Source organism: Bos mutus, chromosome 16 (genome assembly GCF_027580195.1).
Source record: "Bos mutus isolate GX-2022 chromosome 16, NWIPB_WYAK_1.1, whole genome shotgun sequence".
Classification (NCBI taxonomy): domain Eukaryota; kingdom Metazoa; phylum Chordata; class Mammalia; order Artiodactyla; family Bovidae; genus Bos; species Bos mutus.
The window spans coordinates 456,166-469,208 of NC_091632.1; the positions used below are offsets into that span (position 1 = coordinate 456,166).

At 41.3% G+C, this 13,043-nt stretch overlaps 1 protein-coding gene across 1 annotated transcript in view; it reads right to left on the reverse strand.

Moving 5' to 3' along the window:
• Positions 1-10,225, reverse strand: part of CHIT1 (chitinase 1) — a 33,767-nt gene extending 23,542 nt beyond the window's left edge. The window contains 3 exon segments of the mRNA XM_070384715.1: positions 5,231-5,266; positions 6,067-6,215; positions 10,003-10,225. Of these exon segments, the coding sequence (XP_070240816.1) occupies positions 5,231-5,266; positions 6,067-6,215; positions 10,003-10,225 (408 nt within the window).
• Positions 10,226-13,043: the final 2,818 nt, after the last annotated feature.

Below are 13,043 nucleotides of genomic sequence, written 5' to 3' on the forward strand. Positions count from 1 at the left end.
CCTTGCTTATAGTCTCCTTTGCTGTAAAAAAGCTTTTGAGTTTAATCAGGTCCCACTTGTTTACTTTTTTGTTTTTATTTCCATTACTCTAGGAGGTGGGTCATAGAGGATCTTGCTTTGATTTATGTCATCGAATGTTCTGCCTATGTGTTCCTCTAAGAGTTTTATAGTTTCTGGCCTAACATTTATGTCATTAATCCACTTTGAGTTTATCTTTGTGTATGGTGTTAGGAAGTGTTCTAATTTCATTCTTTTACAGGTAGCTGTCCAGTTTTCACAGCACCATTTATTGAAGAGGCTGTCTTTGCTCCATTGTATATTCTTGCCTCCTTTGTCAAAAATAAGGTATCCATAGGTGCATGGGTTTATTTCTGGGCTTTCTATCTTGTTCCATTGATCTATATTTCTGTTTCTGTGCCGGTATCATACTGTCTCGATGACTGTAGCTTTGTAGTATAACCTGAAGTCAGGAAGGTTGATTCCTCCAGCTCCATTCTTCTTTCTCAAGACTACTTAGGGGTCTTTTGTGTTTCCATATGAATTGTGAAATTTTTTGTTCTAGTTTTGTGAAAAATGCCAGTGATAATTTGATAGGGATCACATTGAATCTGTAGATTGCATTTGGTAGCATAGTCATTTTCATACCATTGATTCTTCCTACCCAGGAACATGGAATATCTCTCCATCAGTTTATGTCATCTTTGATTTCTTTCATCAGTGTCTTATAATTTTCTGTGTACAGTTCTTTCACCTCCTTAGGTAAGTTTATTCCTAGGTATTTAATTCTTCTTGTTGCTATCGTGAATGGTATTGATTCCTCAATTTCTCTTTCTGATTTTTCATTGTTAGTTATAGAAATGCAAGTGATTTCTGTGTATTGATTTTGTATCCTGTGACTGCTAAATTCACTGATTAGCTCTAGTAATTTTCTGATACTGTCTTTAGGGTTTTCTACGTACAGTACCATGTTATCTGCAAACAGTGAGAGCTTTACTTCTTCTTTTCTGATCTGGATTCCTTTTATTTCTTTTTCTTCTCTGATTGCTGTAGGACTTCCAGAACTATGTTGAATAATAGTGGTGAAAGTGGACACCCTTGTCTTGTTCCTGATCTTAGGGGGAATGTTTTCAGTTTTTAACCATTGAGAATAATGTTTGCTGTAGGCTTATCATGTATGGCCTTTACTCTGTTGAGGTAGTTCCTTCTATGCCCATTTTCTGAAGAGTTTTAATCATAAATGGGTGCTGAATTTTGTCAAAGGCTTTTTCTGCATCTATTGAGATTATCATATGGTTTATATCTTTCAGTTTGTTAATATGGTATATCACATTGATTTGTGTATATTGAAGAATCCTCACATCCCTGGAATAAACCCAACTTGATCGTGGTGTATGAGCTTTTCATTGTGTTGCTGAATTCTGTTTGCTAAAATTTTGTTGAGGATTTTTGCATCTATGTTCATCAGTGATATTGGCCTGTAGTTTTCTTTTTTTGTGTTTTTTTTTTTTTTTGTCTGGTTTTGGTATTGGGATGATGGTGGCCTTATAGAATGAGTTTTGAAGTGTTCTTTCACCTGCAATTTTTTGAAAGAGTTTTAGAAGGATAAGCATTAGCTCTTCTCTAAATGTTTGATAGAATTCTCATGTGAAGCCATCTGGTCCTGGGCTTTTCTTTTTTGGGAGATTTTTGATCACAGCTTCAATTTCAGTGCTTGTAATTGGGTTGTTCATAATTTCTACTTCTTCCTGGTTCAGTCTTGGAAGATTGAACTTTTCTAAGAATCTGTCCATTTCTTCCAGGTTATCCTATTGTCATATAGTTTTCATAACAGTCTCTTGTAATCCTTTGTATTTCTGCACTGTCTGTTGTAACCCCTCCTTTTTCATTTCTAATTTTGTTGATTTGATTCTTCTTCTTCTTTTTTTTTTCTTGATGAGTCTGGCTAAAGATTTGTCAGTTTTGTTTATCTTCTCAAAAAACCAACTTTTACTTTTATTAATCTTTACTATTGTTTCTTTCACTTCTTTTTCATTTATTTCTGCTCAGATCTTTATGATTTCTTTCCTTATACTAATTTTGGGGTCTTCCTCTTCTTCTTCCTCCTCCTCTTCCTCCAGTTGTTTTAGGTGTAAAGTTAGGTTGTATCTTTGATGTTTTTCTTTTTTCTTGAGGTAGAATTGAATTTCTATAAACTTCCCTCTTAGAACTGCTTTTGCTGGATCCCATAGGTTTTAAGTTGTTGTGTTTTCATTGTCATTTGTTAGTAGAAAGTTTTGATTTCCCTTTTGATTTCTTCAGTAATCCATTGGTTATTTAGAAATGTGTTGTTTAAATCTCCATGTGTTTGTGTTTCTTACAGTTTTTTTTTTTGTAATTGATATCTAGTCTCATAACATTGTGGTCAGAGAAAATGCTTGATATGATTTCAATTTTCTTAAATTTACAGAGGTTTGATTTGTGACTCAAGATGTGGTCTAACCTGGAGAATGTTCCATGTGCACTTGAGAAGAAGGTGGATGCTTCTGAATTTGGATGGAATGTCCTGAAGATATCAGTGAGATCCATCTCATCTAACGTATCATTTAAGACTTGTGTTTCCTTATTAATTTTCTGTTTTGATGATCTGTCCATTGGTGTGAGTGTGGTGTTAAAGTCTCTTACTATTATGGTGTTACTGTCAATTTCTCCTTTCATGTCTGTTAGTGTTTGTCTTATGTATTGAGGTCCTCCTATGTTGGGTGCATAGATATTTGCAATTTTTATGTCTTCCTCTTGGATTTATCCCTTGATCATCATGGAGTGTCCTTCCTTATCTGTTGTGATATTCTTTATTTTAGGATCTATTTTGTCTGATGTGAGGATTGCTACTCCAGCTTTATTTTGTTTCCCATTTGCAAGGAATATATTTTTCCATCCTCTCACCTTCAGTCTATGTGTGTCTTGAGGTCTGAAGTGGGCTTCTTGTAGACATCATATATATTGGTCTTGGTTTTGTATTCATTCAGCTAGTCTGTATCTTTTGGTTGGAGCATTTAATCCATTTACATTTAAAGTAATTATTATTATATATGTTCCTATTTCCATTTTCTTAATTGTTTGGGGTTGATTTTGTAGATTTTTTTTTTTCTTCTCTTGTATTTCCTCACTATAGAAGTTCACTTAACATTTGTTGTAAAGCTGGTTTGATGATACTGAATTCTCTTAACTTTTGCTTGTATGAAAAGCTTTTGATTTCTCCATCAATTTTGACTGAGATCCTTGCCAGGTACACTAATCTTGGTTGTAGGTTTTTCCCTTTCAGTACTTTAAATATGTCCTGCCATTCCCTTCTGGCCTGCAGAGCTTCTGCTGAAAGATCAGCTGTTAAGCATGTAGGGTTTCCCTTGTATGTTACTTGTTGCCTCTCCCTTGCTGCTTTTAATATTCTTTTTTTGCGTTTAGTCTTTGTTAGTTCAATTAGTATGTGTCTTGGCATGTTTCTCCTTGGGTTTATCCTGTATGGGACTCTGCGCCTCTTGGACTTGATTCTCTATTTCCTTTTCCATGTTTGGGAAATTTTCAACTATAATCTCTTCAAAATTTTTCTCATACCCTTTCTTTTTCTCTTCTTTTTCTAGGACCCCTATAAATTGAATGTTGGTGCATTTGATATTGTCCCAGAGGTATCTGAGACTATCCTCAATTCTTTTCATTCTTTTTACTTTATTCTGCTCTTCAGAATAAAGTTATTTCATTTTGGTGGAAATAAGTAATTTATGATGGTGGAAGTTATTTCCACCATTTTATCTTTCAGCTCACTGATTTGTTCGTCTGCTTCAGATATCTGCTATTGATTCCTTCTACAGTATTTTTAATTTCAGTAATTGCATTGTCTGTCTCTGTATGTTCATTCTTTAATTCTTCTAGGTCTTTGTTAACTGATTCTTGCATTTTCTCCATTTTGTTTTCAAAGTTTTTATCATCTTTACTCTCGTTATTCTGACTTCTTTTTCAGGTAGTTTGCCTATTTCCTCTTCACTTATTTGGATTTCTCTGTTTCTAGGTTATTCCTTCATTTGTGCAGTATTTCTCTGCCTTTTCATTATTTTTTTTAGCTTATTATGTTTGAGGTCTCCTTTCCCCAGGATTCAAGGTTGAATTCTTTCTTCCTTTTGGTTTCTGCCCTCCTACAGTTGGTCCAGTGGTTTGTGTGAGCTTCGTATAGGGTGAGATTTGTGCTGAGATATTTTCCTCTGATGGGCAAGGCTGAGTGAGGTGGTAATCCTGTCTGCTGATGATTGGGTTTGTATTTTTGTTTTGTTTGTTGTTTAGGTGAGGCATCCTGCACAGCGTGCTACTGGTGGTTGGGCCATGCCAGGTCTTGTATTCAAGTGGCTTCTTTTCTGTGAGTTCTCACTATTTGATACTCCCGAGGGTTAGTTCTCTGGTAGTCTAGGGTCTTGGAGTCAGTGCTCCCACTCCAAAGGCTCAGGGTTTGATCTCTGGTCAGGAATGAAGATTCCACAAGTGGTTTGTTATGACATTGACATTGACATTGATGTCACTCAGTTGCGTCCGACTCTTTGCGACCCCATGGACTGTAGCCTACCAGGCTCCTCTGTCCATGGAATTTTCCAGGCAAGAGTACTGGAGTGGGTTTCCATTTCCTTCTCCAAGAGATCTTCCCAACCCAGGGATCGAACCCAGTTCTCCCGCATTGTAGGCAGACACTTTACCGTCTGAGCCACCAGGGAAGTCCCAACAAATATCCAAAAACGAGAAACCAAAGATGAACCCCACATAAGTGGCAGTTACAAAATCAGGCAAATAATAAATAAAATAATGGAATATACACATATACATGTACACCCATGAGCAAAGTCAAAACAGTCCGACAAAAATAAAGTACAACAGATTGACCTAGATAACAAAGAAAATCAAACAATATATTTACCAGTTAAGAACAAAACTAGCTAAAGCACAAACTGGAAAACAAAACTAAAGCAAGGTGCCAACTGGAGAATAAAGCAATGAAAATAAAACTAACAAATATGTTGAGAGGAAAGGAAATAAAGAAAAGGAAAAAAGAATAGATATGCAATGTTAAATAGAGGTAGATAAAGAAGATTTATATATATATATATATATATATATATATATATATATATATATATATATCAAAGGTTAACTGCAAGGGGAAAAGAACAATAGGAAAAGCAAACAAAGGAATAAATTTAGAAAATATAATAATAGGTTTAAAAATTAAAATTATAAAAGAGGAAAACTCCACAGAACTGCAAAAGCCTAATGTAGAGGCAGAGGTTTATAAAATCAATAAAAATTGTTGACTGAAGAAGAAAAAAAGAAAAAAGAAAGCTCAAAAGCTTAATCAGACTTCATAGTGCCATTAAAATTGACAACAACAACAGAAGGGGAAATAAAAGAAAAAAACCAAATGAATCTACAAAGCGAGTCAAAACATAATATTCTTATTTATTATTCCATAAATGTTTCTCTTGAGTCACTGCTGTCAGAGTCCTTTCCCTCGCTGGGAGTCACTGTCCACCTCACCTCCCTAGGATGCCCTCCAACACTGTGCCCGTCCCTGGACCTGCTGTGGGGACAGCTCACATTCTAATCTGGTCCTACTCCTGTGTGATCTTGCCTCCAATGCACACAGCTATCAGAACTAGTGCGTTTTCTTTTATGGGACCTCTCAATGGCCTTTTATATATTCCATAGACACAGAGTCTGCCTAGCTGATCGTGTGGATTTAATCTGCAGCTGGTGGGAAAGTTCTGGGTCTTCTTCCTTAGTTACACTGCTCCTGGGTTTCAATTATGCTTTTGTTTCTACCTCTGCATGTGGGTCAGACTTTCCTTGTGGCTCAGACAGTAAAGCATCTGCCTACAATGTGGGAGACCTGGGTTCGATCCCTTGGTTGGGAAGATCCTCTGGAGAAGGAAATGGCAACCCACTCCAGTACTCTGGTCTGGAAAATCCCACAGACAGAGGAGCCTGGTAGGCTACAGTCCATGGGGTCGCAAAGAGTCGGACACGACTGAGCAACTCACTTTCACTTTTCACTTTCTGCATGTGGGTAGTCCACTGGGGTTTGCTCCCGAGGCTGCACTGAGGGACTTTGGCTTGAAACTGTGAGGGCCAGGTGTGGAGGCGGTGCAGCTGCTTGAGTTGCAGGGGTTCTGGCAGCACCAGGTTCTCAGAGGGGCTGGCAGCTAGAGAAGCAGGAAATACAGTGCTCTAGAAGGGTATGGCAACCAGTATTGGCCAATGTGCTCCAGTATTCTTGCCTGGAGAACCCCCCTCCCTGACAGAGAACCCTGGCAGGCAACAGTCTACAGGGTCACAAAGAGTCAGACACTACCAAAGCGATCCTGCGCGCATAGACACAGGACATGTTTTGCCTGTGGCAGCTCTGCCCTAGTGACTGTTGAATGTGAAGGTGGTGCAGCTGCTTGGCTTGTGGGGACCCTGGTGGTGCCAAGTGTTCAGGGACACAGACCGCCTCTGACACAGGAGTTATGGCCCTATCAGAGTCTTTTTTCAAGCCTCTTGTAGCTGGCGATCAGAAGGCCTCTTTGGCCAGTCTTTCTCCATAACTCCACCTGTTCAGGCACTTAGAGGGCTCCCTTGCCTGGGGTCCTTCTCTGTTGTTCGTGTGTCAGGCACATAGAGGGGTCCCCCTGGCTGAGGTCCTACTCTGTAGATCGGCACATCAGGCACTTAAAGGAGCACCCTGGGTGGGGTCCTACTCTGTAGTTCAGTGCGTCAGACGTTCGATGGGCCAGCCTCTCTATTGTTCAGCTGCTGATGCTGGCAAGTGGGGAAAGAGAGGCTATGGTGATGGCTCCACCCCCTACGTGTGACTCAGCAGTATCGCCTTGCTTCCATGGCTGCCTGGCTTTCCTTCACCACTATCTCCTCCCTTGCATCCCCTCGATCTCTCTCTCTGCAGTCAACAGCAGCCCTTGCCCTGAGATTGCTCCACAATCCCCAATCTCCAGCTCCTAGCCACTCCCTTTCCAGGAGACCTGCGTTCCTGTCCGGTGTATGTATGGCTGCTGCAAGGACTGTCTGATTCTCATTCCATTTAGGCTGCCGCAGATCAGCTGTTTCACTCCCAGCCTTAAATGTTTCTCCTCTGACCCAGACAGTTGCCCCGATGCGGGGATGGGACTCCTGCCTCAGTTCCCCCACCCGCCGAGGGCAGGTCCAGTCCTACTAACACTCCTGTTTTCCCCCTGGTTCTTTCATCCTCCCGAGTTTTGCGTGGGTCTATATATTCTTTTCCACTGGTCAGATCCTCCTGTCCACTCTCAGCTGGTGCTCTGCATGCACGTCTGTGTCTGGAGGTGTATTCCTGATGTACCCGTGGAGAGAGATGTACTCCATGTCCACCTACTCCTCCATCTAGTTCTCCCCCTCCCCGCCCCCCACAGATCTTTCTTTATCTTGATTCCCCATTCTTAGCCTAGAGTGCTGAGGCAGTGTATTCAGTGAAAGATCAACCTCTTTGTGAGCAGTTTTTTTCAGTTCTCCTTTCCTGCTCCTGGCTTATTCGCTTCTTTCAAACTAAGAAAGCCTAGAAGAGTCTGGAATAACTATTGATATAATCCAATTTCAGAAATTAACATGTTTCTGGGTCACCCAGATGACTTTGACCTGAGCTGCTGTATGTAAGAGCTAGATGACTTATGCCTGTGATACGGCACTTTTGAATTCTAACCTAAAGTGTGTGTGCACACATGCACGCGCATGAGTGTGCATGTGTTGGGATTGGGAGAGGTAATTTTACAAAGGTTCCCACTCTTAGTGGATCCTAGACTTCAATTCCAGCCCCGTGAAGCTATCAAAAGTAATACTTAACCTCCCATCTGCATTTTCTTGATTGGGCAAAAGGGGCCCAGATGCAAAGCTCAATTTCAGCAGATAAATCCATGATTCTTCAGTACTTTATTAGTGTTTCCATGCTCTCGAGGAGGTATTTCATTCTTTTGATCTGTTCTAGTTATTCTCAGTGGGATACTACTGCTTCATTGATTACACTAAAGCTTTTGACTGTGTGGATCATACCAAACGGTGGAAACTCTTTCAAGAGATGGGAATACCAGACCACCTTACCTGCCTCCTGAGAAATCTATATGCAGGTCAAGAAGCAACAGTTGGAACCGGACATGGAACAACAGACTGGTTAAAAGTTGGGAAAGGAATAAATCAAGGTTGTGTATTGTCACCCTGCTTATTTAACTTATATGCAGAGTTTATCATGCAAAATGCTGGGCTGGATGAAGCACAAGCTGGAACCATGATTGCTGGGAGAAATATCAACAACCTCAGATATGCAGATGACACCACCCTAATGGCAGGAAGTGAAGAGGAACTAAAAAGCCTCTTGACGAAGGTGAAAGAGGAGAGTGAAAAAGCTGGTTTAAAATTCAACATTCAAAAAACTAAGGTCATGGCATCTGGTCCCATCATTTCATGGCCAATAGATAGGGAAAAAATGGGAACAGTGGCAGATTTTATTTTCTTGGGCCCCAAATCATGTGGACAGTGACTGCTGCCATGAAATTAAAAGACGCTCCTTGGAAGAAAAGCTATAACAAACCTAGACAGCATATTAAAAAGCAAAGACATCACTTTGCCAACAAAGGTCTGTCTAGTCAAAGCTACAGTTTTTCCAGTAGTCATATATGGATGTGACAGTTGGACCATATAGAAGGCTGAGTGCCAAAGAATTGATGCTTTTGAACTGTGGCGCTGGAGAAGACTCTTGAGAGTCTTCTCTGCAAGGAGATTCAATCAGTCAATCCCAACTGGAAAGCAATCCTGCATATCCATTGGAAGGACTGATGCTGAAGTTCCAATACTCTGGCCACCTGATACAAAGAGCCAACTCATTGGAAAAGACCCTGATGCTTGGAAAGATTGAGGGGAGGAAGAGAAAGGGGTCACAGAGAATGAGATGGTTAGATAGCATCACTGACTCAATGAACCCATGTTTGAGAAAACTGCAAAAGATGGTGAAGGACAGGTAAGCTTTGTGTGCTACAGTCCATGGGGTCGCAAAGAGTTGGACACGACTGAGCGACTGAACAACACAGCCAATTAACAATGTTGTAATTGTTTCAGGTGGACAGCAAAGGGACTCAGCCATGCACATACATGTATCCATTCTCTCCCCATCTCCCTTTCCATTCAGGCTGTCACAGAACATTGAGTTGATTTCCCCATGCTCTACAGTGGGACCTTATTGGTTACCCATTTTAAATAAATCAGTGTGTACATGTCAACCCCAAACTCCCTAATGATCCTTTCCCCTCCTCCTCCCCACTGGCAACCATAAGTTTGTTCTCTAAGTCTGTGAGTTTGTTTCTGTTTTGTGAATAAGTTCACTTAGGGTACTTATTTTTAAAATCTCTTAAACATATTAACATCAAGAATAAAACCATAGCTATTGACATCGCTTATGACAGATGAAAAATTGAACACACTCCCCTTGCGACCATCCACTTTTTGTCAAGGTAATTTGTGATATTAAAATCTGAATCGTAATTATGAAGTCTTTATTATATATAATTGTAAGGATCTCATTTTTCTTGAGTTTTATATCATATTAATCAAAACAATTTTACTTACATAGCTTTATTAGTTTTATTGATTTAATTATTCTTTGCCTTTTGCACTATCATCTTTGGGGTTCTTCATTTGGATTCATTTCTCAGGTGGCAGGAATATCTCATAAATATATTCTCCAGAACTGTTTTATGGAAAAATCCCCAACCCCCAGTTGAGCTCACTAATATCCAGTATCAGTTATCAATATATTACCTTTCAGCTCCAAATGCACCCTATATACATGTCTGGGCTGTCTTCTCCCTGGCACATGCAATGCTTTATCAGCAGAGGGCACTGGAGGGACAGGAGGAGAAGCGCCTCCTCCTGGTTCCTTTGCTTTCCTGCTGACTTATTCTCAGGACTCTGAAGTCTGGTGGAGCTTACCCCCAGCAAGTTTCAGCAGTTCACCTGCTCGTGGCATCTCCATGGCTAGTTTTATGGACATCTCTTCTAGTTTCCCAGCGGCAAGTTTAGCTACATCCTTCATGGGTGGATTCCTGATGAAAGGCAGGGGTTCCTGGAAAGTCCCACAAGCAACATTCTCCCAAAGAGATTTCTCAGTGAGTTCTTTGGGAGCCCTATGTGGCTTCACCATGATCAGCTGCATTCCCCTAAAACAACTTCCTGGGAATTTTATGGACACTCAGCAGGACACTCAGCTGGCAGCCCAAGACTGTAGTTCTTGCCCATCAGTCTAGGATCTCTGACTATGGACCAGTTTTGTCCAAAGACAACTCAGAGAATTTCTCTGCCATCCATGGGCTGCACCCACACCTTCCCCAACAAGGGCTGAACCCCAGCCTTGAGGAACCCCTCTCCTCTTCCTTCCTGTGTGTTCCTTCTTTCTGTACTCTCATCAGCCTTAGGAGATTTTTTTTAAACAATCCCTTTTATTCCCACTCTGTAGTTAATTCCCTGAAAATAATTAATTTTTATATCAAAACTTCCCTTTTCAAATGACTATGCAATTTCTCTCTCCTAATTCAACTGTGATTGGAGCACTACCACTAGTTCAGAGGCAAGGGAAAACTGGGAAATTCCTACCTAGACTTCTCTACTCAGAATGGAAAGAAGCAATGGAATCTTACCACTGTTAACATCTCTAAACATTGCACTTGTGTCTGGAATCTGCACAGGGAAGGAATCTGCAGAATTACAGCTTGCTTGAAAGGTGCTGTGTTGGGTGAGGCCACTGCAGACAAAGTTATATATAGTGAAAAGTGAAGTGAAGTGAAAATGTTAGTCACTCAGTCATGTCCAGATCTTTGCAACCCCATGGACTATATCCCGCCAGACTCCTCTGTCCATGGAATTAATTCTCCAGGCACGAATACCAGAGTGGATAGGCATTCCCTTCTCCAGGGGATCTTCCTGACCCAGGGATCGAACATGGGTCCCCTGCATTGCAGGCAGATTCTTTACCATTTGAGCCATGAGAGAATCCTGAAGTCATACCTAACAGACAGTCAAACCAGTTGGAGAAAGTGTTGTCAGTGTTCCATAAAAACTATGTCCCTTCTGACTTCTGACTTGTATCCACTGTTCTCCTAAGACCCCTTGGCTGGAATCTCAGTCCAGTTTCTCTCGTTGGTGTCCTTAGCTACTCTCACTGCCATTGCTCTATCCAAGATCTGGTCACCTAGCTAGGAATTCCCCCTGGAAACGCTCGCTGCTTTCCCTCCATAGGTTCCTGAGTGCCAGCTCAAACTTCACCTCCTAGAAAGCTTCCCCATCAGCTTGGCTCAGTGGTTCTCCTCATCCTGACTTTTTCTAATGTCTGTACAGATCTTAAAGCACTTTCCTAAGTCTACTCTGCCACATAACTGGGGCAAATCAACACATTTCCGATCAACCTGGGCTGCCTTGATGAAACCTGATTCAGATTAGCAGAGGAAAATAATGCACTTATTTGTATAGAAATGACATCCTCTGTTGGTAAGTATATATAATGACTGGATTTTTTCATAAGCTGTATAAGGACCTTCACTCCCCAAAGCTGAGAAAACCAAGGAAACTCAGCTGCCCCTCTCTGCTCACCTCACTCCCTCACAGGTAACATTCAATCCACTGACCCGCTCACCAGATTTCTACCCCTTCCTAACACAAAAGAGGTCCCTGATGCCAAAGTCTCTTGGATAACAATCTGTAACATTTACTGAGTACCTGCTGTATGCCATACATAGGATTAATTTCCTTAAGTATGGTATATCATTTTATCCTCATAGAAACTTTATGAGGTAGACACTTGGGAAAGGCTCCCTGAAGCAAACTTCAGCATGTGTTAGCCGTTTAGCATTTGTCCAACCCCTGCCATATACCATGCCTGGGAAAGTGATCTGGCTGGGCACAATGTGCCAAAGAACAGAAATTCTCATTTCTGCCACACAAATGCAGAATCGTAATCTTTTGTATTTATAGATTCTTCATATTTTGTATCTCACTGAATGTTGCAATAATCATGAGACATAGTGATTATCATTCCCATTATACAAACCAGGAGAGAGACAAGCTAGGAGACTCGCTCAAGATCAACCCTCCAGTTAAATGTGTCCTGTCTGTTTGGGAATACCACTTTCCTAGATATGTAGCCAGCTGTTGTCAGTCCTAGCTCAGACTCTCCTCCGTGATGTGCGGGCTCTGAGACTTTACCAGTGGGATATTACAGCCCTTTTAACTCAAACTCCTACTCAGCCCTGAAGCTGATAACCACTTCTCATGAGATCAAGTAAGAGAAAATATACTTCCTGACTGGAAGAGAGCCATGCCTTGCCAACCTGACATTTAAAAACCCCTGTGGCAAAAGAATGCACCTGGGGCGTTCCTCACCTTTTCAGCAGTTTTCCTTAGCCAAGTTTCATTAGAGGGGACCCAGTAGACCAGAGTCTGTCAGTGGAAATGGAGGGACCCAGGGCTACCTGAGTACAGCTTTCACCTGCCACACAGGGTGGCTGTGTGGCAAGTCTTGTGGCAGAGAGCTGGGGTTTCCTGGATCTTAGGGGAGCTGTTATCTCCCCCACCCTCTCAGGGTCCTGGGTTTGGTCCCCAAGTTCCCTCTGTTTCCGTCAAATGCCCATGAACTGTCTTTGGAATGAATGAGTATAAAGAGTCGCATCAGACAAGCTCCCCTCCTCCAATTCCCACCCCCTTACAGTTCCACCTAAGAGACGATGGGGGTACAGCTGGAGCACACACAGGGCCCGAGAAGCATCAGATTGTGGTGGGATAGTGTGGGCTTAAGATCTCATTGACTCAGGTTCAAATTCCCCACTCCATCACTTACTAAGCTAGGTAGCTCATCAGGATAAGGTACAAATGAAGGTAACAGAAAACCCACAACAACAAAGCCTTTAACAAGGTACAAGCTTATTTTCCTCTCACATAAAAGTCCTGAGAAGGAGTTCAGGACAGGTGCAATGCCCCAGTCT